Source organism: Sapajus apella, unplaced genomic scaffold (assembly GCF_009761245.1).
Source record: "Sapajus apella isolate SASKATOON/1434 unplaced genomic scaffold, GSC_monkey_1.0 scaffold62, whole genome shotgun sequence".
NCBI lineage: Eukaryota > Metazoa > Chordata > Mammalia > Primates > Cebidae > Sapajus > Sapajus apella.
Window position 1 is genome coordinate 1,246,275 of NW_022437002.1, and position 25,189 is coordinate 1,271,463.

General features: G+C 43.8%; 1 protein-coding gene across 1 annotated transcript in view; it reads right to left on the reverse strand.

The window, feature by feature from the left end:
- Positions 1-10,696: 10,696 nt before the first annotated feature.
- SRSF4 (serine and arginine rich splicing factor 4) overlaps positions 10,697-25,189 on the reverse strand; it is a 35,015-nt gene continuing 20,522 nt past the window's right edge. Inside the window, exons 2-6 of the mRNA XM_032246653.1 lie at positions 23,960-24,102; positions 22,957-23,069; positions 17,341-17,555; positions 13,713-13,802; positions 10,697-12,204 (exon numbers count right to left, since the gene is read on the reverse strand). Of these exons, the coding sequence (XP_032102544.1) occupies positions 11,370-12,204; positions 13,713-13,802; positions 17,341-17,555; positions 22,957-23,069; positions 23,960-24,102 (1,396 nt within the window). The 3' untranslated portion in view covers positions 10,697-11,369. The remainder of the gene's footprint in view (positions 12,205-13,712; positions 13,803-17,340; positions 17,556-22,956; positions 23,070-23,959; positions 24,103-25,189) is intronic.

Genomic DNA, 25,189 nt, shown 5'->3' on the forward strand with positions numbered 1-25,189 from the left:
TTTTTTTTTTTTTTTTTTTGTGGGGACGGAGTTTCGCACTTGTTACCCAGGCTGGAGTGCAATGGCGCTATCTCGGCTCACCGCAACCTCCGCCTCCTCGGTTCAGGCAATTCTCCTGCCTCAGCCTCCTGAGTAGCTGGGATTACAGGCACGCGCCACCATGCCCAGCTAATTTTTTGTATTATTAGTAGAGACGGGGTTTCACCATGTTGACCAGGATGGTCTCGATCTCTTGACCTCGTGATCCACCCGCCTCGGCCTCCCAAAGTGCTAGGATTACAGGCTTGAGCCACCGCGCCCGGCCAGCGTAAACAGTTTTATTTATTTATTTATTTATTTATTTATTGAGACAGAGTCTTGCTCCCCTGGTGTAGGCTGGACTGCAGTGGCGTGATCTCAGCTCACTGCAACCTCCGTATCCCAGGTTCAAGCCATTCTCCCACCTCATCCTCCCAAGTAGCTGGGATTATAGGCATGTGCCACCATGCCTGGCTAATTTTGTATATTTAGTAGAGATGGGGGTTTCACCATGTTGCTTGCTCAGGCTGGTCTTGAACTCCACCTCAGGTGATCCGCCCACCTTGGCCTCCCAAAGTTCTAGGATTACAGGCATGAGACAATTCCTTTCCAATGTGTATACCTGCTTTCCCTTTGCTTGTTTTATTGCATTAGCTAGGACTTCTACTATGATGTTAAATAGGAGGGGAAGAGAGGACACCCTTGCCTTGTTCCTAACCTTAGGAGAAAAGCATCTGTTTTTTGTTTTGTTTTGAGACGGAGTTTCGCTCTTGTTACCCAGGCTGGAGTTCAATGGCGCGATCTTGGCTCACCGCAACCTCCGCCTCCTGGGTTCAGGCAATTCTCCTGCCTCAGCCTCCTGAGTAGCTGGGATTACAGGTACGCGCCACCATGCCCAGCTAATTTTTTGTATTTTTGGTAGAGACAGGGTTTCACCATGTTGACCAGGATGGTCTCGATCTCTTGACCTCGTGATCCACCCGCCTCGGCCTCCCAAAGTGCTGGGATTACAGGCGTGAGCCACCGTGCCCGGCCCTATTTTGTTTTTTTGAGATGAGTCTCACTCTGTCACCCAGGCTGGAGTGCAGTGGTGCGATCTTGGTTTTTGAGACAGTCTCGCTCCCGTGGTGCAGGCTGTAGTGCAATGCATGATCTCAGCTCACTGCAACCTCCACCTCCCCAGTTCAAGCGATTCTCCTGCCTCAGCCTCCTGAATAGCTGGGACTACAGGCACACGCCACCATGCCCAGCTAATTTTTGTTTTATTTATTTATTGTTTTGGAGACGGGGTCTTGCTATGTTGCCCAGGCTGGAGTGCAGTGGCTATTCACAGGCGTGATCCCACTACTGATCAGCATGGGAATTTTGACCTGCTCCGTTTCCAACCTGGGCCGGTTCACCCCTCCTTAGGCAACCTAGCGGTCCCCCGCTCCTGGGAGGTCACCATATTGATGGCAAACTTAGTATGGGTACCTGATCAGCATATCGCACTACAGCCCAGAACTCCTGGACTCAAGTGGCCCTCCAGCCTCAGCCTCCCCAGTAGCTGGGACTACAGGCACGCGCCACCGCACCTGGCAATTTTTGTATTTTTAGTAGAGACAGGGTTTCATTAGGCTGGCCACACTGGTCTCAAACTCATGACCTCGTCATCTACTGCCTCAGCCTCCCAAAGTGCAGGTGTGTGCCACCGTGCTCGGCAATGGATGAAGTTTTTTAAGTCCATTAAATCTAGCTGGTTGCTGGGCAAGGTGGCTCATGTCTGTAATACCAACACTTTGGGAGGCCAAGGCAGGCAGATCACTTGAGGTCAGGAGCTCGAGACCAGGCTGGCTAACATGGTGTAACCCTGTTTCCACTAAAAATACAAACATTAGCCAGGTGTGGTGGCACACGCCTTGTAATCTCAGCTACTTAGGAGGCGGACGCAAGAGAATCGCTTGAACCTGGGAGTTGGATGTTGCATCGAGCCGGGATCCAGCCACTGCACTCCAGCCTGTGAGACAGAGCGAGACTCCGTCTCAAAAAAAAAAAAATCTAGCTGGTTGATGGCACTGTTCAGTTCAACTATGTCCTTACTAATTTTCTGCCTGCTGCATCTGTCAATTACTGATATGAGGTCAAGCACCAGTGAATGTCTTTCTTCTCTCTATGCTCTTTTGCCTCACATATCTGATGCTTTGCTGTAGGCACATACACTAACAGAAGATTTTCGTATCTTTTTTTTGTTTTTTTGAGACAATCTCACTGTGTCACCCAAGCTGGAGTGCAGTGGCGCAATCTGGGCTCACTGTAGCCTCTGCCTCCTGGGTTCAAGTGATTCTCCTGCCTCAGCCTCCCAAGTAGCTGAGATTACAGACATGTGCCACCACACCTGGCTAATTTTTGTGATTTTTAGTAGAGACGGGGTTTCACCATGTTGGTCAGGCTGGTCTCAAACTCCTGACCTCAGGTGATCTGCCCACCTCCTCCGCCTTCCAAAGTGCTGGGATTACAGGCGTGAGCCACCGCGCCCGGCCACTCTTTATTCTTGATAATTTTCCTTCCTTTGAATTTGCTTTGTCTGAAATATAGCTACTCCAAGTTTCTTTTTTTTTTGTTTTCCCAAGATGGGGCCTTGCTCTGTCACCCAGGTTGGAGTGCAGTGGCGCTACCTCAGCTCACTGCAACCTCTGTCTCCCGGGTTCAAGCAATTCTCCTGCCTCAGCTTCCTGAATAGCTGGGATTACAGATGTCTGCCACCACACCCGGCTAATTTTTGTATTTTTAGTAGAGACGGGGGTTCGCTGTGGTGGCCTCATGAGCTTATGATCCACCCACCTCGGCCTCCCAAAGTGCTGGGATTACAGGCGTGAGCCACTGTGCCTGGCCCTTCCAAGTTTCTTGTAATTATCTTCATGGTGTATCTCTCTCTAGCCCCTAACTTTTAGTCCATGTCTGCATAAAAGTGGGCTTTTACTTTTTAAAAGTGGGGGCAACCTTTTAAAATGTGGGTTTCGCTAGGCTTGGTGGCTCATACCTGTAATTCCAGCACTTTGGGAGGCCAAGGTGGGCAGATCACCTGAGGTTGGGAGTTTGAGACCAGCCTGACCCAACATGGAGAAATCCTGTCTCTATAAAAATACAAAATTAGCTGCGTGTGGTGGTGCATGCCTGTAATCCCAGCTACTTGGAAGGCTGAGGGAGGAGAATCGTTTAAATCCGTGAGGCGGAGATTGCAATGAGCAGAGATCATGCCATTGCACTCCAGCTTGGGCAACAAGAGTGAAACTCCGTCTCAAAAAAAAAAAAAAAAAAAAAAAAAATGTGGGTTTCGGCCGGGTGTGGTGGCTCACGCCTGTAATTCTAGCACTGTGGGAGGCCAAGGTGGGTGGATCATCTGAGGTCAGGAGTTCAAGACTGGCCTGGCCATCATGGTGAAACCTCATCTTTAAAAAAACAATAAATAAATAAATAAAATAAATAAATAAAAATGTGGGCTTCTTGTAGACAATGTCTGTAGTTGGGTCTTGCTTTTAGAAATCCACTCTGACAGTCTTTTATTGAGGCCATTGACTTAGCGATGAATGAAACAGCTTAATCTTTACTCGTTACTGTTTCATCATTCTTTGTTCCTATTTCTGTCTTGCATTTTGGGGGAAGATGGTTAATTATGGGGGGAAAAGGTATGTGTGGATTTTGAGCATCCAAAAGGGTAGATTGCAGTGGCCTTTTGTATTTCTCTGGCTGCGTCCTGTTTTTGGGAAATTTCCTATTGTGTGCATTTTTCACACAAACAGTGCAGTATTAATGCACCATTTTCCACTGAAGAAATTAAATTGAGCCAACCTCCTCCTCTTCACTCTTCCGGCACTCCTAGGCAGACCTTTGAGCCTTGATCAGATGATGATTAACGTATTTACAGCAGTAGGGTAGTGGCACTGCTCTGCTGCAACTGGAAGACAATTTTCTTCAAGAAAGCAGATTCTGTCCTATAGAAATCCTGCTTGTCTTCAGTCTGGGTTCAAATCTTTTTTTCTTTTTTTTTTAAAGTAAAAGAAAGAAAGAGAAAGAAAGAAAAAGAATAATAAAAAAAGAATGAAGAAGAGGAAGAAAAAGGAAGAGGAAGAGGGAGAGAGAACAGGGGTGTTGCTTTATTGCCCAGGCTAGAATGTAGTCTAAAAATGGGTATTGAAAACCTCTTTTATATCAATAATTGTGCTTAATAATGGAGACAGGAAGAAATGAGGGCAGAAAATAACAAACAAGCAGCCAACTAATATTTCATTTAAACCTGTGAATAGGTGTGATATGGTACTGATAAGAGTGTATATTTTGTGTGTTTGAAGGGGAGAGTTCTATAAATGTTTATTAAGTTTACTTGTTCCAGATCTGAGTTCAAGTCCTGGATATCCTTGTTAATTTTCTGTCTCGTCGATCTGTCTAATATTGATGTTAAAGTCTCCCACTATTATTGTGTGGGAGTCTAGATCTCTTTACAAGTCTTATGTATCTGGGTGCTCCTGTATTGGGTCGGTATATATTTAGGATCCTTAGCTCTTCCTGTTGCATTGATCCTTTTACCATTATGTAATGTCCTTCTTTGCCTCTTTTGATCTTTGTTGCTTTAAAGTCTATTTTATCAGAGGCGAGAATTGCAACTCCTGCATATTATTTATTTATTTATTTTTGCTCTCCATTTGGTTGGTAAATCCTTCTCCATCCCTTTGTTTTGAGTCTTTGTGTATCCTTTCATGTGAGATGGGTCTGGATGCAGCATACCAATGGGTTTTGGCTGTGTCTTTTGATTGGGGGATTTAGTCGATTTAAATTTAGGATTAATAATGATATATGTGAGTTTAATACTGCCATTTAATGCTAGCTGGCTGTTTTGCCCATTAGTTGATGTAAATTCTTCATTATGTTGATGCTCTTTACTTTTTAGTATATTTTTGGAAAGGCTGATACTGGTTGTTCCTTTCTATGTGTAGTGCTTCTTTCAGAAGCTCTTGTAAAGCAGGCCTGGTGGTGATGAAATCTCTGAGTGCTTGCTTGTTCACAAAAGATTTTATTTTTCCTTCGCTTGTGAAGCTTAGTTTGGCTGGATATGAAACTCTGGGTTGAAAGTTCTTTTCTTTAAGGATGTTGAATATTGGCCCCCGCTCTCTTCTGGCTTGTAGGGTTTCTGCTGAGAGATCTGCTGTGAGTCTGATGGGCTTCCCTTTATGGGTAACCTGACCTTTCTCTCTGGCTGCCCTCAGTATTTTCTCTTTCATTTCAACCCTGGTGAATCTGGCGATTATGTGCCTTGAGGTTGGTCTTCTAGAGGAATATCTTTGTGGTGTTCTCTGTATTACCTGGAGTTGAATATTGTCCTGCCCGGCTAGGTTGGGAAGGTTTTCCTGAATAATATCCTGAAGAGTATTTTCCAGCTTGGATTGATTCTCTTCGTCACATTCAGGTACACCTATCAAACATAGATTAGGTCTTTTCACATAGTCCCATATTTCTTGGAGACTTTGCTCATTCCTTTTTATCCTTTTTTCTCTAATCTTGTCTTCTCGTTTTATTTCATTGAGTTGGTCTTCGACCTCTGATATCTTTTCTTCTGCTTGATCGATTTGGCTGTTAAAACTTGTGCATATTTTGTGAAGTTCTCGTGTTGTGTTTTTCAGCTCCATTAATTCACTTATATTCCTCTCTAAATTGTCTATTCTCGTTAGCATTTCATCAAACCTTTTTTTCAAAGTTCTTAGTTTCTTTGCATTGGGTTAGAACAAGTTCTTTTAACTCACAGAAGTTTCTTATCCACCTTCTGAAGGCTGCTTCTGTTAATGGAACACACTTGTTCTCCATCAGGCCTTGTTCCGTTGCTGATGAGGAACTGTGATCCCCTGTAGAGGGAGAGGCCGTTCTGATTTTGGGTATTCTCAGCCTTTTTAGGCTGGTTTCTTCCCTTCGTTATAAATTTATCCATCTGGGGTCTTTGTGATTACTGACTTTCTAATTAGGTTTCTGAATGGATGTCCAACTCGTCGATTCCCAGCGCCAGAATCTGAGCAACCCACTGCGCCGGCTAAAACAGCGGCGTTAAGATTGATGGTGCTTTTCTGCCCGGGAATCTCCGGTCTGGCTTCCTTCTTGACTCCGTCCTTCAATCAGCTGAATAGGCGACTCTGCCTTCCCGGAGCTCCAAACGTCGGCCAAAAGGGGACCCAGTGCCGTTTACACTGCACCAAGAACCGCCGCACCAAGGCGCTGGCAAAACCGCCGTGCTGGCCACAAGAGTCGCGCTGGTGACCAGTGGGGCTCCTCTGCTGTAAATCTCCTGGTCTGTGAGCAACAAAAATTCGTCTGAAAGTGTGGTGTCCTCTCTTTCTCCGCGCTTTCACTGGCAGCTACAATCCTGAGCTGCTAGTGATCAGCCATCTTGGATCTCCCTCCGGATTCAAATCTTAGCTGGTATTATTAACTCACTTGTGATACTTAAATAGCTTCCTGTAACTATCACAAATAATGACATTTTGTGATGTCATTGAATTAGAAAAATCTAGAGATGTATCCCACATTGTCACTAGCTGTGCTATATTGACTAAATCATTTCACTTTTTTTTTTTGGGAGATGGTTCGCTCTTGTTGCCCAGGCTGGTGTGCAATGGCGCGATCTCAGCTCACCGCAACCTTTGCCACCCGGGTTCTAACTGATTTTCCTGCCTCAGCCTTCCTAGTAGCTGGGATTACAGGCATGTGCCACTATGCTTGGCTAATTTTATATTTTTTAGTAGAGACGGGGTTTCTCCATGTTGGTCAGGCTGGTTTGGAGCTCTGGACCTCAGATGATTTGCCTGCCTTGGCCTCCCAAAGTGCTGAGATTACAAGCGTGAACCACCGTGCCTGCCCCCTCACCCCCTTTTTTTTGAGCAGGAGTTTCACTCTTGTTGCCCAGGCTGGAGTGCAAAGGTGTGATCTCAGCTCACTGCAACCTCCACCTCTCGGGTTCAAAGGATTTTCCTACCTCAGCTTCCCGAGTAGCTGGGATTATAGGCACCTGCCCCCACAGCCAGCTATTTTTTCTATTTTTAGTAGATACAGTGTTTCACCATGCTCGCCAGGCTGGTCTTGAACTCCTGACCTCAGGTGATCCACTGCCCTGGCCTCCCCAAGTGCTGGGATTACAGGCACAAGACACTGTGGCAGGCCAAATTACTTCACTTCTGAGCTTTGGTCTTCATCTTTTAAACTGAGATAATATAATGTACAGGAAAGCAGCTAGCTCACAGTAGGTGCTGGTTGGCAAATGAATCAAACTTAGAATCTTCCTTTTGGTTTCCCAAGGTGTTTCTTTCATTAGACTGTCAATGGCTACGAGGGAAGTGGCAGGAGTCCCTTGCAGTTTTGCTACACAGTGAGCACTGACTGATGCTCACCAATCAACACCTGGTCCACTGGTGTTGAGTACTGATATCATGATGGACTAATCCCTGTGACACCAGTCCTACAAGTAACACATGTATTCCATGGGAAGGGAGACTTGCTGTTCATACTTTATCCCCAGAGCCTAGAAGAATGCATGGCCTACACAGAAGGCACTCCAAATGTAAATATAATGTTGTTGGGGTGTGGCAGGAGACTGTACTAGTCTCATTTGCAATTTGGCCCAGTAATACTGATCACAAGGAGCTGTGAAAACAAAATGAAAAATGCACATGAAAACATCCAGTTTCCACTCTTCAGTGACATTCAGAACTCAATGTATGAGTTTCCACCTTTCTTGTTCATTTATCCTTTTCATTCAGAATCCAACACAAATGGATTTAAAAATTGTTGGAAAAAGCATGACCAAGGGTCCTTTCTATGTACACATGGAATTTCCTTACCACTAACACAGTGCTAAATTTATTTGGTTAGAATCAATGTACCTTAAACACTTAAGTGAACTTTCCAATGCTCATGATATTGAATGAATTTATTAAAGTAAATAAATATGCCGGGCACGGTGGCTCACACCTGTGATCCCCGCACTTTGGGAAGCAGAGACAGGTGGATCACCTGAGGTCAGGAGTTCGAGACCAGCCTAACCAACATGGTGAAACCCTGTCTCTACTAAAAATATAAAACCAAAAATTACATAAACATAACTCTTGAGAATATGAATCAATAGGAACAAAGTGCGGAATGGAACTTGGAAAAATAAAGAGGTGTGTTAGAATAAAGGAGGGGATGACTTGAGCCCAGGAGGTTGAGGCCACAGTGAGCTATGATCACACCACTGCACCCCAACTTGGGCAGCAGAGATGCTGTCTCAAAAAATACTGAAAGAAAAAAAAAAATACCCCAGGCCAGGTGCGGGGGCTCTCTCTACTAAAAAAAAAAAAAAAAAAGAAAAAAAGAAAAAAAATATGAAAAACAGCTGGGCAGGGCATGGTGGCATGCACCTGTAATTCCAGCTACTCAGGAGGCTGAGGTAGGGTAATTGCTTGAACCAGGGAGGTGGCGGTTACAGTGAGCCAAGATCGCACCATTGCACTCCAGCCTGGGTGGCACAGCGAGACTTTAACTCAAAAAAAAAAAAAAAAAGCCCCAACAAATGTCCCCATCCTTATAGAGATAAAATCAGGGAATAATAAATAGTCACCACTGGAGACCAACATGAGATCCTCTGAGGCAGTGGGAATTTTATTGGTTGGGTTGATCACCTTGTCATGACGACCCAAGAAAGGGCCCAGAAAAAGGTTTCGGAAATTCTCCAGAAACTGAGTGAGGTTCCTCAGTCTGGCTGCCTAGTCTGTTTTTGAAATTCCACGTTTTCAAAACTGAACTAATTTTCCGCTTCATCTTCCCCATCCCTTAGATGATGTTTCATCATCTTGCAGCTGACTCCGATAGCTCCTTTGCCGGGACATCTCCCAAGTCTTGCTGGGTCTTGTCTCTTCTGCTCCTCCTATCACGGCCTTTGACCATGCATTCCCTGTATCATCTGGGATTGCATGCCCTGAACTGCTGCGTTGCCTGCATCCAATTCTTCACATTGCTGTCAGGTCCAGAAGCATAACCCTCCTTCCTGCACCCTCCTAGTCAAATACTTACAATGTTCCCCAGTGCTTACAGGACAAAGGTCAAATTCCTCTTCCTAGTGTCTATGGCCCTCTATGTCACCATCCATTTTGTTAAACTTCTCTAAATCTCCACTATCAAACTCCACGTTCCCTGGGCACAATGCCCTGTGCTTTCCCGACTCCATGGCTTTGCTCACAGATGTTTTTTTTCAATAGGAATATTTCCCACCCCACATACCCAAAAGGTTCAGTAGCTTAAGTGCTCTCTGATCCTAGATGAAGTTCTGACTCTGTTCTCTGAACATCCGCTTTGCCTTCATCATTAGCAACCAGATCACAAACTCCAGGAGGGCAAGAGACACTCTGCTTTTGTATTTCCAGTGCATTCTAAAATTTTGGTTTATAGGAGGCAATGGGACAGTTGTTTTAGGCCTAGGGACAGCCCCCAATAAATTAACGGGCAGCAGTCAAGTGAATCTCCTTTCCCAAGCTTTTGCTCCAGCATGTAATGAAAGCCCTCAAGCTTCCCCCCTGCTTTGATGCCCCTCAACAGTTCCTCAAGGGCTGAGATCAGATGGGAACCACTGTACTTCTGGTGCCTCCTAGAGAGCTAGGCCAAACAAGCAATGCAAGAACAATTAGGACAAAAGTCATCCAGGAGGCCAGGCGCAGTGGCTCATGCCTGTAATCCCGGCACTTTCGGAGGTGGAGATGGATGGATCACCTGAAGTCAGAAGTTTGAGACCAGCCTGACCAATATGATGAAACCCTATCTCTAGTAAAAATAAAAAAAACAGCTGGGCATGGTGGCACACGCCTGTAATCCCAGTTACTTAGGAGGCTGAGACAGGAGAACTGCTTGAACCCCAGAGGTGGAGGTTGCAGTGAGCCAAGACTGCACCATTGCACTCCAGCCTGGGCAACAAGAGTGAAACTCTGTCTCAGGAAAAACACCACCACATTTTTTCCCCCTGGTTTTTGATTAGTTCAGATCTTAAGGTGATGAGATCATGACACCACAGATTCAGGGTAATTTCAACAAATGGTGCAGGAGAACTGTATATTCATGAAGAACTTGTTTGGTAATGCTCCTAGTTTCCAAACTGATTAATTCCTCATCAGCCTGGCTGTTAAGTTTCTTAAAAGAAAGAATGATAAACTCCTGGGAAACTTGCTTTTATTCTGTTGGGTGAGAAAAATCCTTTAGGAATGTGTTGTTTCCCTAAGATGGATGATCCCAAGGAACAAAACCATCGTTGACACATTAACTTTTCTTTTTTTTGAGGAGTCTGGCTCTGTCACCAGGCTGGAGTACAGTGGCACAATCTTGGCTCACAGCAACCTCTGCCTTCTGGGTTCAAGTGATTTTCTTGCCACAGCCTGAGTAGCTAGGATTATAGGCACACACCACCTGTAACACACGCCTGGTTAATTTTTGTATTTTTATTGAGAGACAGGGTTTCATCACGTCGGTCAGGCTGGTCTCAAACTTCTGACCTCGTGATCCACCTGCCTTGCCCTCCCAAAGTGCTGAAATTACAGGTGTGAACCAGCATGCCTGGCCTACACATGAACTTTTTATGCAAAGAAAAGACATACCAAGATATATCAGAAAGTACAACTTCAATTAAAGCAACATGAAATTTTGTCAAGCAAAAATAGTCTTTATTCAAATTTAATGGAAACAGGGGTCACTATACTTTGCAAGACGGGGAAAAATAAAATTAAAAAAAATTCTTTTCTTTTCTTTTTTAATATAAAACAATATAATCACAATACCAGAATATGGAACTCTACAGTTTATTTCCTATGGGTTACTGCAGGTATCAATTTTCTTTGACTGTGCTATTCACAACTTTGTTAAGTCCAAAAATATGAAACCAAAGTGGTAGGAAACTTAAGACTTAGCACTTTCACTAAATGGCATACATCGAAGGGCATCAATTCAAGAGCAAAAATGGTTGAACTCACCATACCTACCTATGTGGTCATTCCAGCCTTAGAGCCGTCCAGGTTACTGAGCTCCCTGTAGGAAAGGCCAGGCCTGAAAGCCAAGGCGTTTTGGATATTCTACTGTGGGCCATGAGTAAAAGGGGATTTTCAAAAGAGAAAATTTTTTTTTTTTCAGTCGAGCAGGAAGGCCTGGAGCCAGGAGGCTTTACTGAGAGGAAGCACTTAGATTTAACAATTATAGACACACCATTAGGGGAGTTAAAAATGTACAGCAGTGACATGTTCTACTCCAATCACTTGTGCTACGGCTACCAAACATGTACAAAAGACTCCTCGGGTAGTTCCAGCTGTGGTCGTAGCCAGTTAGGACCTTGAGTGGGACCTAGATCTAGACCGGGAGGGTGATCTAGAAGCAGACCTGGATCGAGACTTGGACCGAGATCGGGTTTTTGAAGCTGACTTTGATCTGGAGCGTGATTCTGATGGAAGGTTTGGCTTCGATTTGGAATTGGATCTCGACCTGGACCGGGTCTCCTGATTGGTGCCAGCATTCTCACTCTCCCCTCGGCCTTCCCTCTGGCTGGATTCAGACTTGGCATGGTCCCGCTCCTTTGAAACAGAGCGGGATGGCGATCTGGACTGTGAGCGGTCAGTGTCTTCCTTCTTCTTCTTCTTGCTGCTGCCCGTCTTGCTGTCTCGCTTGCTGCCTCGCTTTCTGCTCCTCTCACTCTTGCTGCGGCTGCGGCTGCGGCTGCGGCTCTCCTCCCTGCTTCTCTTCCTGCCCTTCCTCTTGTCCTTGCTCTTGCTGTGGCTCCTACTCCGGCTCCTGCTACCCCCTTTGCTCCGGCTCCGGCTCCGGCTCTGGCGGAGGCTCTTCTCCTGGCCCCTGCCCTCCTCCTGGCTCCTGCCCCTGCTCATACTCCCTCGCTTCTCCTCCTCCACTCTCCTCTCCTGACTCCTGCTCCGACTTTTGCTCTTACTTTTATGCCTGCTAGGACTCCGGCTCTTAGGTTTCCCAGCATTGTCATTGTTTTGGATCTTCTCTTCAGCTTGGTCTTTGCTTTTGCTTCGGCTCTTGCCGACGCTGCGGCTGCGGCTGCGGCTTTTGTCCTTGCTGGGGCTCCTGCTTTTCTCCTTCTTGCTCCGGCTCCGACTCTGGCTTCGGCTCCGGCTCTTGCTCCGGGAGTGGGAGCCCGACCTGAGGAGACATGGGACAATATTTGAGTCACATGCGACTTCACGCTAATCTGGAAGATAAAAAGACCAAAGGACGTATGTGTAGAGTTACACCCCCCATATAAGGCATGGATGGCACCAACTAAGGATTTCTTTTTGAACCCCCATGATGCCAGTCAGAAGCTGGAAAAACTGGCTGAGCATGGGGCTCACACCTGCAATCCCAGCACTTTGGGAGACCGAGGTGGGAGGATCACAAGGTCAGGAGTTTGAGATCAGCCTGGCCAACGTGGTGAAACCCTGTCTCTATTAAAAATATAAAAAATTAGCTGGGTGTGGTGATGTGTGTCTATAATCCCACCTATTCAGAGGCTGAGGCAGGAAAATCTCTTCAACCCAGGAGGCAGAGGTTGCAGTGAGCTGAGATCGCACCACTGAACTCCAGCCTGTAATATCAGCACTTTGGGAGACCGAGGCAGGTGGATCACCTGAAGTCGGGAGTTTGAGACAAGCCTGACCAACTTGGTGAAACCCTGCCTCTACTAAAAATAAAAAAAATTAGCCGGGGGTAGTGGTGGCTGCCTGTAATCCGAAGCTACCCAGGAGGGTGAGGCAGGAGCATCACTTGAACCTGAGAGGCGGAAGCTGCAGTGAGCCGATATTGTGCCACTGCACTCCAGCCTAGGTGACAGAGTAAGACTCCATCTCAAAAACAACCAAAGCTGGAAAAGCAGGAGTGAAGGAATGAAGGAAGACTGGTCATATGACTAAAATCTAAGTCAGGCTGGGCACAGTGGCTCGTGTCTGTAATTGCAGTAGTCTGAGAGGACTATCTGAGGTCACGAGTTCGATCTCAGCTCACTGCAACCGCCGCCTCCCAAGTTTAAGTGATTCTCTCATTTCAGCCTCCTGAGTAGCTGGGACTACAGGCATCTGCCACCACGCCCAGCTAATTTTGTATTTTTTATTAGAGACAGGGTTTTTCCATGTTGGTCAGGTTAGTCTTGAACTCCCACCCTCAGGTGATCTGCCCACCTTGGTCTCCCAAAGTACTGGGATTACAGGTGTGAGCCACCACATCCAGCTGAGGTTACAAGTTTAAGATCAGCCTGGGCAACACAGTGATATCCCGTCTCCACAAAAAAATTTAAAAAATAGGTCAGGTGTGGTGGCTTACGTCTATAATCCCAGCACTTTGGGAGGCCGAGGTGGGTGGATCATCTGAGGTCAGGGGTTCGAAACCACCCTGACCAACAAGGTGAAAACTCATCTTTAAAAAAATAAATAAATAAAAATAAAAAATTAGTTGGGTGTGGTGGTATGTGCCTGTAGTCCCAACTACTTGGGAGGCTGAAGTGGAGCCTTGCTTGAGCCCAGTGGGGTGAGGCTATGGTGAGCCATCATTGTACCACTGCACTCCAGCTTAGGTGACAGAGTGAGACCCTGTTTCTTTGGGGGAAAAAAAAAAAAAAAAGCCAAGGTACAGGCATTCCCTGCTGACCACCTCCACTTATACCACAGAAGACGTACCTGGACCGGGATCTACTCTTAGAATGACTGCTTTTGCTGCTTCCACTTCGGCTTCTGCTCTTACGGGAATGTCTGCTTCGAGAGCGAGACCTAGAGGGAGAAATATTTTTTAATACTTGCTGACGAGAGGCTAGCTGATGAGCATCAATCATGATTTTTTTTTTTTTTTGAGATGGAGTTTCACTCTTGTTGCCCAGGCTAGAGTGCAATGGTGCGGTCTTAGCTTACCGCAACCTCTGCCTCCTGGGTTCAAGTGATTCTCCTGCCTCAGCCTCCTGAGCAGCTGGGATTACAGGAACGCACCACCACGCCTGGCTAATTTTATATTTTTAGTAGAGATGGGCTTTCTCCAAACTTCTCATCTCAGGTGATCCCCCTGCCTTGGCCTCTCAAAGTGCTGGGATTACAGGCATGAGCCACTGTGCCCAGTCAAGATATTTTTTCAATCAAATATATATAGCACTGGCTGTGTCCAGGCACAAACTCTCTCCTGGGTTCTAAATCCACAGGTGAAGTAACCAGCAAACCTTCCATCTGGATGGTTCACCTGAACCTCTTATCAGCTCTTGAAATTCTAACTGCCCCCCCCCCCATTACCTGCTCCTTTTGCTGGATTTCTTATGTGCACTGATGCCACTGCTATTCATATGGTTCCTTATAACAGAAATCAGAGCCATTCTTGACTCCCCCGACTTTCCCCTTACACACTGACGATCATGCTTCCTGATCTCCCGTCTGTCCACCTCTGCTGCTACCTCCCTGGGCAAGCCACCATCATCTCTCCCCTTGTTCCACAACACTTTTCCCCTTCACGATCTATTCATTTCACTGTGACGAGAGCTATTTTAAAGAGGCAGACACTCCAAGCTTTAAAAAAAAATTTAAATGCATCCAGACTGTAGATTCTTATTTTCTACCAACCAGGACTCCTTGGGGAAATGACTGATTCCAGGCATAGAGTAGGAAGTGTACAAGATGGGCTTAGACCACCTCATCATGATAGAAATAGGGAAACTTTCACAGCTGCCCAGGCACCATCACCCATGAAGTATTCTTGCTACAAATGTTTAATCTGCATCTCAACCACACCTCTCCAGACCTAACTTCCAGCATAAAGGAAGTTCTGGGATAAAAGTTCAATGATATCAAGAAGAAACAGATAAATGCAGAATATGAGATAGTATTAAAAAACTAAGAATAATATGCCAGGTGTGGTGGCTCACGCCTGTAATCCCAGCTACTTGGGAGGCTGAGGCAGAATAGCTTGAACCAGGGATACAGAGGCTGCAGTGAGCCAAGATCACACCACTGCACTCAAGCCTGGGTGACAGAGCAAGAGTCCGTCTCAAAAAAACAAAAAAACGAAAAAACCCAAACCTAAGAAAAATAAATGTCATTAAGGGAAATGCTCCAGACTAAAGGCATGACTACATTAGGTTTTACTACTAAAAATTCCTTGTACTGTATGACTGAATTAGAACCTGGTAAAGAAAAAACCAAGCTATAAAGACAACCATGGAGTAACTAGGGAAACATGAATATGGCCTGGATATTTAGTAATCTGATGGAATTACTATTAATGTTCTTAAGTGAAAAAAGAGAACTGTAGTTATTCTCATTCTGGGAGACACATGCTGAAGTATTTAGGGGCAAAGTATCATAATTTCTACAACTTACTTTCAAATGCTACAGCAAATAAATGTATAGTGAGCCTGTATAAATACATACATACAAAGAGAGAAAAGGTAAAATGCTACCTGTTAAGGCCAGAGGAGGGTATACAGGTAATCATTATTCTTTCAACTTTTATGTTTGAAGAAACAAATTGCAAAAATATCTATTTAAGACAACTGGGGCTAGTCATCTCAGCACTTTGGGAGGCTGGGGTGGGAGGATCGCTTGAACCCAGGAGTTCAAAACCAGCCTGGGTAACATAGCAAGACTCCATTTCTAAAACAAACAAACAACTGAAAAACTGGAATACAAACTGGATATTAAATCATAGTATGGAGTTATTGCTAATTTTGCTGGCTATATTATCATGGTTTCATTTCAAGTATTAGAGATACATACTGAAGAAGTTGCAGGTGGAATGACAGGATGTCTAGACTTGCCTTAAAACAATGCAGCAGGAGGGGGTGATGAAATAAGACTGGCAAAATAAAAACTACTGAAGCTGGAGGAGTGAGAGGAGCGATTTAGAGTTCTCTAATCTTCATACATAAATTTCAAATTTTCCATAATAAAAAGTTAAAAGAACGAAACAACAAAACCTGAAAAGTCTCCAATGACTTCCCATCACTCTTCCATTCTTGCTCTGGCCCAATGGTCAGTGTCTCTGGTCCTTCTCTGCCTTATCTCAAGCCACTCTCCTCCCTTTCCTTCTCTGTATTAGCTTCTCTACTCTGGAAAACTTTTTCTTGCTCCCCCAACCCCAGGCCTTTAAAAACACCCTTCTCTCTGCTAGATAGAAAGCATTTTCTCTCTCTGCTCACCATCTCTGCGTTATCCATTAGGACTCAGTTCTGTAACACGTCCTTAGGGAAGCTGTTGCCAGCTCTCTAGACTACTTGTGCTGTGTGCATTTTCTTGTCACAATGGCACTGTTTATTCAATAGTCATCTTTTCCACTAGACCAAGTTTCAGGAGGGCAGGGATCCTTGTCTGTTTTTTTTGAGATAGAGTCTTGCTCTGTTGCCCAGGCTGGAGCCCAGTGGCTCGATCTCAGCTCACTGCAACCACAGCCTTCTGGGTTCGAGCAATTCTCCTGCCTCAGCCTCCCTAGTAGCTAGGAACACAGGTGTGTGCCACCATGCCCAGCTCATTATTTTATTTTATTTTTAGTAGAGATGGGGTTTCACTATGTTGGCCAGGCTGGTCTCAAACTCCTGACCGTACGTGATCTACCCGCCTCGGCCTCTGGGATGACAGGCGTGAGCCACCGTGCCTGGTCATTTGTCTTCTTTACTATGCCTCTCCAATGCTTAGCCCAGTGCTTGGCCTGTTCAGGTGCTAAATAAGACAAAGTTGCCATGTGTGCCCTCAACCAAGGTAGTATCTAGGGGTTCCAAGAAGAAATGTGAAAGAAGGCCTCTGATTTTTTTTTTTTTTTCCCCCGAGATAGAGTCTTGCTCTGTTGCCCAAGCTGGAGTGTAGTGGCACCATCTTGGCTCACAGTAACCTCTGCCTTCTGGGTTCAAGTGATTCTCCTGCCTCAGCCTCCCAAGTAGCTGGGACTATAGTTGTGCACCACCACGCCCAGCTAATTTTTGCATTTTTAGTATAGATGGAGTTTCACCATAGTGGTCAGGCTGGTTTTGAACTCTTGACCTCATGATCTACCCGCCTTAGCCTCCCAAAGTGCTGGGATTACAGGTGTGAGCCACTGTACCCAGCAAGGCTCCTAAGAGAGTCCCTCTAAAAGAAGGGACTTTACTTCTATTTGTACTCATGACCTAAGTGTTCAAGAGTTTTACAAATAAATGTTCAGTTTATTTGTAACTTCTAAGTTATTGAACCAGGTGGAATCATGTTATTGAGAACTCAACAGGAAAATGTAAATAAATCATCTATATGCTCACTAATGAATTTATGATGAGCTCCAACACATAAAAGACATCAACAGTACCTTGAATGGCTCCGGCTCCTGGAGTAGGACCGGCGTCGTCTGGAACCTGGCTTGTCTTCAACTAATCGGATTTTTCTGCCATTGACTTCAGTTCCATCCAACTTTTCCAAAGCTCTTTTCATATCAGAATAAGATACAAATTCAATCACCCCTTCATTTTTACGTCCCTTGTGAGCATCTGCGTAAGTCACTTCTCCTGCCTGACGCATATAATCCTGAGGATTAAAAAAAAAGCATGACTATATTAGGATATGTTTTACTAAAATATCTAATGCAATCATCTGAGTGAACTTTTAGGAAATGCCAGTATTCCTCAGAATAAAGTTTACTCTTAAATATTTTCATCTACCCACCAATCATGTACTGAGGTTTTTTTTTTTGAGATGGAGTCTTGCTCTTTTGCCCAGGCTGGGGTGCAGTGGCACAATCTCAGCTCACTGCAACTTTTGCCTCCTGGGTTCAAGCAATTCTCCTGCCTCAGCCTCCTAAGGGGCTGGGATTACAGGCGCACGTCACCATGCCCGGCCAATTTTTCTATTTTTAGTAGAAACAGGGTTTCACCATGTTGGACAGGCTGGTCTTGAACTCCTGACCTTGTAATCTGCTGGCCTCGTCCTTCCAAAGTGCAGGGATTATAGGTGTAAGCCACTGAGACCGGCCCATATACTGAGGTTCTTTAAAGCACCAGGCATATTAGGTGGGTGGGAAGACAACACATACATATTAAATCGTTCCTTCAAATAAAGTTTTGGGGACAAGTGTGGTGGCTCACACCTGCAATCCCGCACTTTGACAGGCTGAGGTGGGAGGATCGCTTGAACCCAGGAATTCAAGACTATCCCTAGCAACACAGTGGACCCCATCTCTACAAAAATTTAAAAAATTAGGCCACTGTACTCTAGCCTGGGAAACACAGCAAGATCCTGTCTCAAAACAAAGAAAGTTTTGTGTGAATATAGAAGTTTTTAGTTAGCTATCATTTTATAAAAACAAAAATTAAAAAAAAAATTTTTTTTTTTTTTGGAGACAGTCTTGCTGTGTCACCCAGGCAGCTGGAGTGCAGTGGTGTGATCTTGGCTCACTGCAACCTCTGCCTCCTGGGTTCAAGTGATTCTTATGCCTCAGCCTACCAAGTAGCTGGGGTTACAGGTGCCCACGACCACACCTGGCTAATTTTTGTATTTTTAGTAGGGATGGGGTTTCACCATGTTGGCCAGACTCGTCTTGAAATCCTGATCTCCGGTGATCTGCCTGCCTTGGCATCTCAAAATGTGGGTATTACAGGTGTGAGCCACTGTGCCTGGCCCATTTCTTATATATAATATACACTCAATAGTTATTTGTTAAATGAATACATAAATTTTAATACAGTTTCTGTATATTACCTTCCTGTCTGTATTTTACAAAGTGACACTGAATACATACCATTTTTATTATTTCTTTGCATAATAAACATGCTTATATGTCTTTACACAATTTTCATAATTAATGTGCCTAACACTTTTTCTGAGGATTTACCAATTGAGATATTTAGGTTATATACAGTCTTTTGATATTCATAATCTAGCAAAGAATATCTCTGGTACAAAAATTTCTTTATTCAATTATTTGCAGGAGTAGGGATTCTGGGCAAAACGCAGGGAGCCATTCAAGTTGTAATATATTTGAGAGGAAACAAGGATGCTATTCATAGGCCAAGACTGGGACTCCCCTGGCAAGTTGAGGTACATGGTAACTGCTCGTAGGGCATGCAGAGTGTCAGTACATTTGCTTTATACTGCCATACTTCCAAATTAATAATAATAGCAGCTGACATATCAAAAGTTTATTGTATGATTGTATCGTAGTGATAACCATATGAAGTAGAAACAATCATCACCCTCATTTTACAGATATGAAAAGTGTAAGAGATGTTAAGTAAATTACTCAAGGTCATTTAGGCAATCGGTGAATGAGCCAGGTCTGAAAATAAGCAGTAAGATGCCAGAAACTGAAGTCTTTTTGTTGAGATGAAGTTTTACTCTTGCTGCCCAGGCTGGAGTGCAATGGCGTGACCTCGGCTCACCTGGCTCACCACAACCTCCATCTCCCAGGTTCTGGGATTCTCCTACCTCAGCTTCCCAAGTAGCTGGGATTATAGGCATATGCCACCACACTTGGCTAATTTTGTATAGAGACTGGGTTTCTCCATGTTGGTCCGGCTGGTCTCAAACTCCCTACCTAGGCCTCTCAAAGTGCTGGGATTACAGGCATGAGCAACTGTTTCATTGTTGTTGTTGTTGTTGCCCAGGCTAGAGTACGGTGGTGTGATCTAGGCTCACTGCAACCTCCACCTCCCAGGTTCCACACCTGGCTAATTTTTGTATTTTAGTAAAGACAGGGTTTCACCATGTTGGCCAGGTTGGTCTTGAACTCCTGAACTAATGTGATCTGCCCACCTCAGCCTCCCAAAGTGCTAGGATTGCAGGTGTGAGCCACTGCACGCAGCCCAGAAACTGACTTCCTAATGCTACTCCACGCTATGGGCCACACTACCAATTGTCAATGCCATGAATGGCACACTAATATGTAATTTGCATCTCAACGCTACCATCACTGGGCATTAGACATTTATTTTTGGGCTGGGCACGGTGGCTCACAACTGTAATCCCAGCACTTCGGGAGGCCGAGGTGGGCGATCACCTGAGGTCAGGAGTTTGAGACCAGCCTGACCAACATGGAGAAATCCTGTCTCTGCTAAAAATACAAAATTAGCCAGGCGTGGTGGCGCATACCCATAATCCCAGCTGCTCAGGAGACTGAGGCAGCAGTGAGCCGAGATCACGCCACTGTACAAAAGATTAGCGGGGTGTGGTGGCATGCGCCTGTAGTCCCAGCTACTAGGGAGGCTGAAGCAGGAGGATCGCTTAAAACTGGGAGGCAGAGGCTGCAGTGAGCCATGATCATGCCACTGCACTTCAGTCAGGGTGACAGAGCGAGACTCTGGGGAAAAAAAGGGCAAGAAATTTATCTTTAAAAATTTATTCATTGTTTTTGAAATGGAGTCTCACATGCTTGTTGCCCAGGCTGGAGTGCAATGGCGTGATCTCAGCTCACCACAACATCCGCCTCCTGAGTTCAAGTGATTATCCTGTCTCAGCCTCCTGAGTAGCTGGGATTACAGGCATTCACGACCACGCCCGGCTAATTTTGTATTTTTAGTGGAGACGGGGTTTCTCCATGTTGGTCAAGGTGTTCTCGAACTCCCGACCTCAGGTGATCTGCCCACCTCGGCCTCTCAAAGTGTTAGCATTACAGGCATGAGCCACAGGGCCCAGCCCAAGAAATTTATTTTTTAAACTATCCCCTAATTTGTTTTCCTTTTGCAGTTCCCTGATAAACAGCTAACACACATTGTGCCAGAAGCTGTCCTATGCTTTTTATATAACAGTTCACTAAATTCTCTCAATAACCTTGAGCAGAAATTAGTATTAACCCTATTTTATAGTTGAGGAATACGAAGCGTAAGACATAGGTAACTTGCTTAGGGTCACATAAGTGATCTTAGTGGCAGAGCCAGGATTCTATCCAAGCTGGACAGCTTGAGAGCTAGGAAATCTGCTGTATTATCTATAACTCTTGTTTTCTTAGACTGGAACTGCCAGAAGGTACAGAAGTATGTCAACTAAGGATGGGAACTAAGCTCCATTTTAACAAAAAAATTAAGAGGTTTTCTAAGAAGTTAACTTAATACTACATTTAACGTCAATGCAAAGTTAGCATTCTACTCATGGAGAGTAGCTTCCCAGTTTTTACCATAGTTCAATTCCTAGCTCTAAGAATACTGGAGTCATTCCCCCAGCAAGCAGAATCTTGCTGGCAGACATTCAGTAAAGGTCTGCTATGATGCCGACAATATGCACAATACACCTGAACAAAGAGTCCTAGTCCCAGCTCTTCTGCATCTGTTCATCTGTTATTTGAAGGTTGTTGAGAACAAATTTTAAAAAGAAAAAAAAAAAGTGCTTTAAATTAAAAACTACACAAATGTAAAGGATTCCTAACTATTCTTTACTGAACCTGAATACACTCACTCATTTTGCTAGAGATGACTTGTTTAAATATGATCAAAAAAAGTGAGAAGGGAGGCAGAAAACAACACCCATTTCATATATCCTCCTAAAACCATTCAGGTCATGATCATACTCAGTAAGTATTTCTTCCCTATTCAGATTAAAAACGTTTTGTCAAAAAATGGGGCCAGGTGCAGTGTCTCATGCCTGTAATCCCTGCACTTTGGGATGCTGACGTGGATGAATCACTTGTGGTCAGGAGTTCGAGATAGACTGGCCAACATGGTAAAACCCTGTCTCTACTAAAATACAAAAATCAGGGGCAGGGAGTGGAAAAAAAGAAATAAAATAAAAATATATAAAGAAAAAAAAATTAGCTGGGCATGGTGGCATACACTTGTAATCCCAGCTACTCGGGAGGCTGAGGTAGGACGACGACTTGAACCTGGGAGGCAGAGGCTGCAGTGAGCTGAGATGCTGCCACTGCACTCCAACCTGAGTGAAAGGGTGAGGCTCCATTCCGCCACCCCCAAAAAAACAACAGACCTGGAGTCATACACTGGATGGCCAATATCAGCACCGAATCTTGATTTTTACACCAAAACTCTTTCAGGACAAATATTCCATCAAAAACCTTATGAGAGAACACTGGTCAAATTGTCAGTTTTCACCAGTAAGGACACACATTGAAGCTGATGTGAATTTGCATGTTACAGCAAATGCTGCAGGAAACACTGGTGGTTCCAACCTTTCTATTTTACTGACTGGTGAGTAGCTACACCAGCACATCGTTTAACTTTTTTGTGTGTGACAGAGTCTTGCTCTATTGCCCAGGCTGGAGTGCAGTGGCACGATCTTGGCTCACTACAACCTCCACCTCTGGGGGTTCAAGCGATTCTCCTCCCTCAGCCTCCCAAGTAGCTGGGATTACAGGCGCTCACCACCACGCCTGGCTAATTTTTGTATCTTTTTAAGTAGAAACGGGGTTTAAAACATTCTTTAGAGAGGAAAATTTCATATAACAGATTTGGGCCATGTGTCTGTCATATCAGCACTCTGGGAGGCTGAGGGGAGGATCACTTGAGGCCAGGAGTTCGAGACCAGTCTGGGTAACATAACATAGTGACAACCAAGCTCTACAAAAAATTTAAAAAATTAGCTAGGCATGGTGGCATGTGCCTGTAGTCCTTGCCTCTCAGGAGGCCGAGGCCAGGCAACTGCTTGAGCCTCAGAGTTTGAGGCTACAGTGAACCATGATGTGCCACTGCACTCCAGACTGGGCAATAGAGTGAAACTCTGTCTCAAAACAAAATGAAACAATCTCACAGATTTCTCCTTAGAGTGATGGTCCCACAATGTACAGTAGGAGTGCAATTCTGATGTTTTCTGGACTCATATGGAAGCTTTAATTATTTCCGGTCTTACATGTTTGAAAATCTCTGTGAAGGTTTTCAAACATATAAGACTATTATATTTTGTGTATGCCTGGGCCTGCACAAATCTACCTGTTTCCCAACTTTAGCTCCTGCCCAACCTTACCCCAAAAGGTTAATGGGGCCCAAACCTTTAAGTCTTGCCAGCTGCACCGACTTGACAAATTCTCCACAATAAGCCTGTACTCTGTGCGAGTAGGAGGGCCATATTTATCTCGGCCACTTCTTCTATAACCATATCCACCTTTAGAAGGTTTAAATAAATAAGATTATTTCAGTGGAGGAAAAGGAAAAAAGAAGACACAGCACATATCCCCCCTTAAATATATTATTTACTCCCGCCCCAAACGATAGCACATAGTTTTAACTCTATTCCCACCCTTAATTCTAAAATAGATTTTTATAGAATCAATCAGCTTAATATACACGTTTAATCTAAAAAGTTGTAAGTATATATATTCATTAATATTTATATTTAAGATTAACATGCATAAATTAAAAACTATTAACAATTTAACAATTTAGAAATAAGTAACCAAATTACTAAATCAGTTACTAGTGTTACTCACAGTGATTAAAAATTTTGTGAATATTTTATATGAAAAAAAGATTTTCAGGCACCTATTTCAGTTTAATCTCATCTGTCTCTAACCCTTGGGATCCTCACCACCCAGGTCTAATGGGGAAAGGTTGCGGTCGTCACATGGCTTCCTGTTTTTGGTCAGCCAAGGGCCACAATGGTTCAAAGAGCCACGCATGGAAAGGTAACCCAAGGTCAGCAAATGGAACAGGCAGTCATCTTAGCCTCAAAGGATTCTTTTAATTAAAACATTGAGGTCTTTGTTAAATCTATGTTAAACAATTGCATTACAGAGAAAAAACAACAACACAAACACACATCATTAAACATATTCATAAAGTATTATAAACAAGAAATTGTCATTAATTTAATTAAAATTAAACATTATCAAAGATGTTTATTTGCAATTCTACATTTAAAAAGATACATAATTTATAAAACAAATAGCTTAAACATCAATACATTAAACTGTAATATCAATGAATTACTTTAGAAAACCAGCATTTAATAATAAAAGCATGTTACTGATACAAGTATGCCCTTTGAATGCTTACTGCGTCCAGAACCGTAACTGCCATCTCGCCGTGGGCCGCGGGCATGCTCAACAATTACTCGCTCACCACAAAGGTCTTTGCCATTCAGTTCATAAACAGCATCATCTGCATCACGCAGATCATCAAACTCCACAAAACCATATCTAGAAGAGAACAAACAAAATCCTGGTTGGCACCATTTTGACATCCAGCTTCATTAACATTAAAGAGAAAGCAATGAGGTTCATGCTTAGCAAAGGTTAGGTGGATTTTGCAAACTAAGGATTGGCTTTCTCTTCTCTTTAGGTGAAACCACTTTGCTTTGTGCCAACAGGCACTAAAGAGGTAGGGAGACTTCTCAAAGTAGACTCCTATCTTTCTAGGAGGAGGCTGGCTACACACACAGGACACTTCTTTTGTTTCCCAATTAGTTGGTGGCAACTGCAAAGATAGGGATGCTTGGTATAAGAATCCAAAACATGTAACGCTACAAGATATATAATGCTCTTTCAAACACCACATAAAACTCATCTTTTTTAGCTTTAAAAGTAGTATCTTAGAGAACAATTAGATCTACATTCAGGTACTGGGTAATAAATGTTAAATCATGTGGAAGAATAAACTTTTTTTTAAGGTTCCTGTTCCTCTATGTAAACAAATCTGTCACATGCCAATTAACTACTCTAAAACTTATCAGTGAAAAGGAGCTATTTGCTTCCCAGTAAGATTCCAAATTCATTTCCATGAAGTTTTAGATAGGCTGGAATTCTCTGAAATCAGTATATACCTCATGCAAACTTCTTTAAATGGTATTGCTACATCTTTTCTAGCCAAGAGGTTTGGTTTAACATATATCCTAAAGAAACCCCCCATCCTATTAATGCCTTTTAAAGAGTACAATTTATAAAACCAAAGTGTAAAATTTGTAAGATACTTATAAGCAAGGTTATACAAACGGCCTATAAGTTATCAAAAAATATTTAGTTTGGTCTGACATAGCTGTGAAAAATCCAGCTTTGTGACCATTGCCTATATTTTAAAACAAAAACCATCTTATTCATCATAACAAGAAAGGAAAGTTACAAGCAATTTTTTTTAAACTCTAAAAGGCTGTGTATACACGGGCACACACTGACTAGTGTTCCTCTGCATTTAAACACACTGACACTACAAATAGGTTACAATACATGTCAGAGAGTCACCCAGCCTGCTGACAAAAAATGATTCCAGTTTGTTTGTTTAATTAATTAA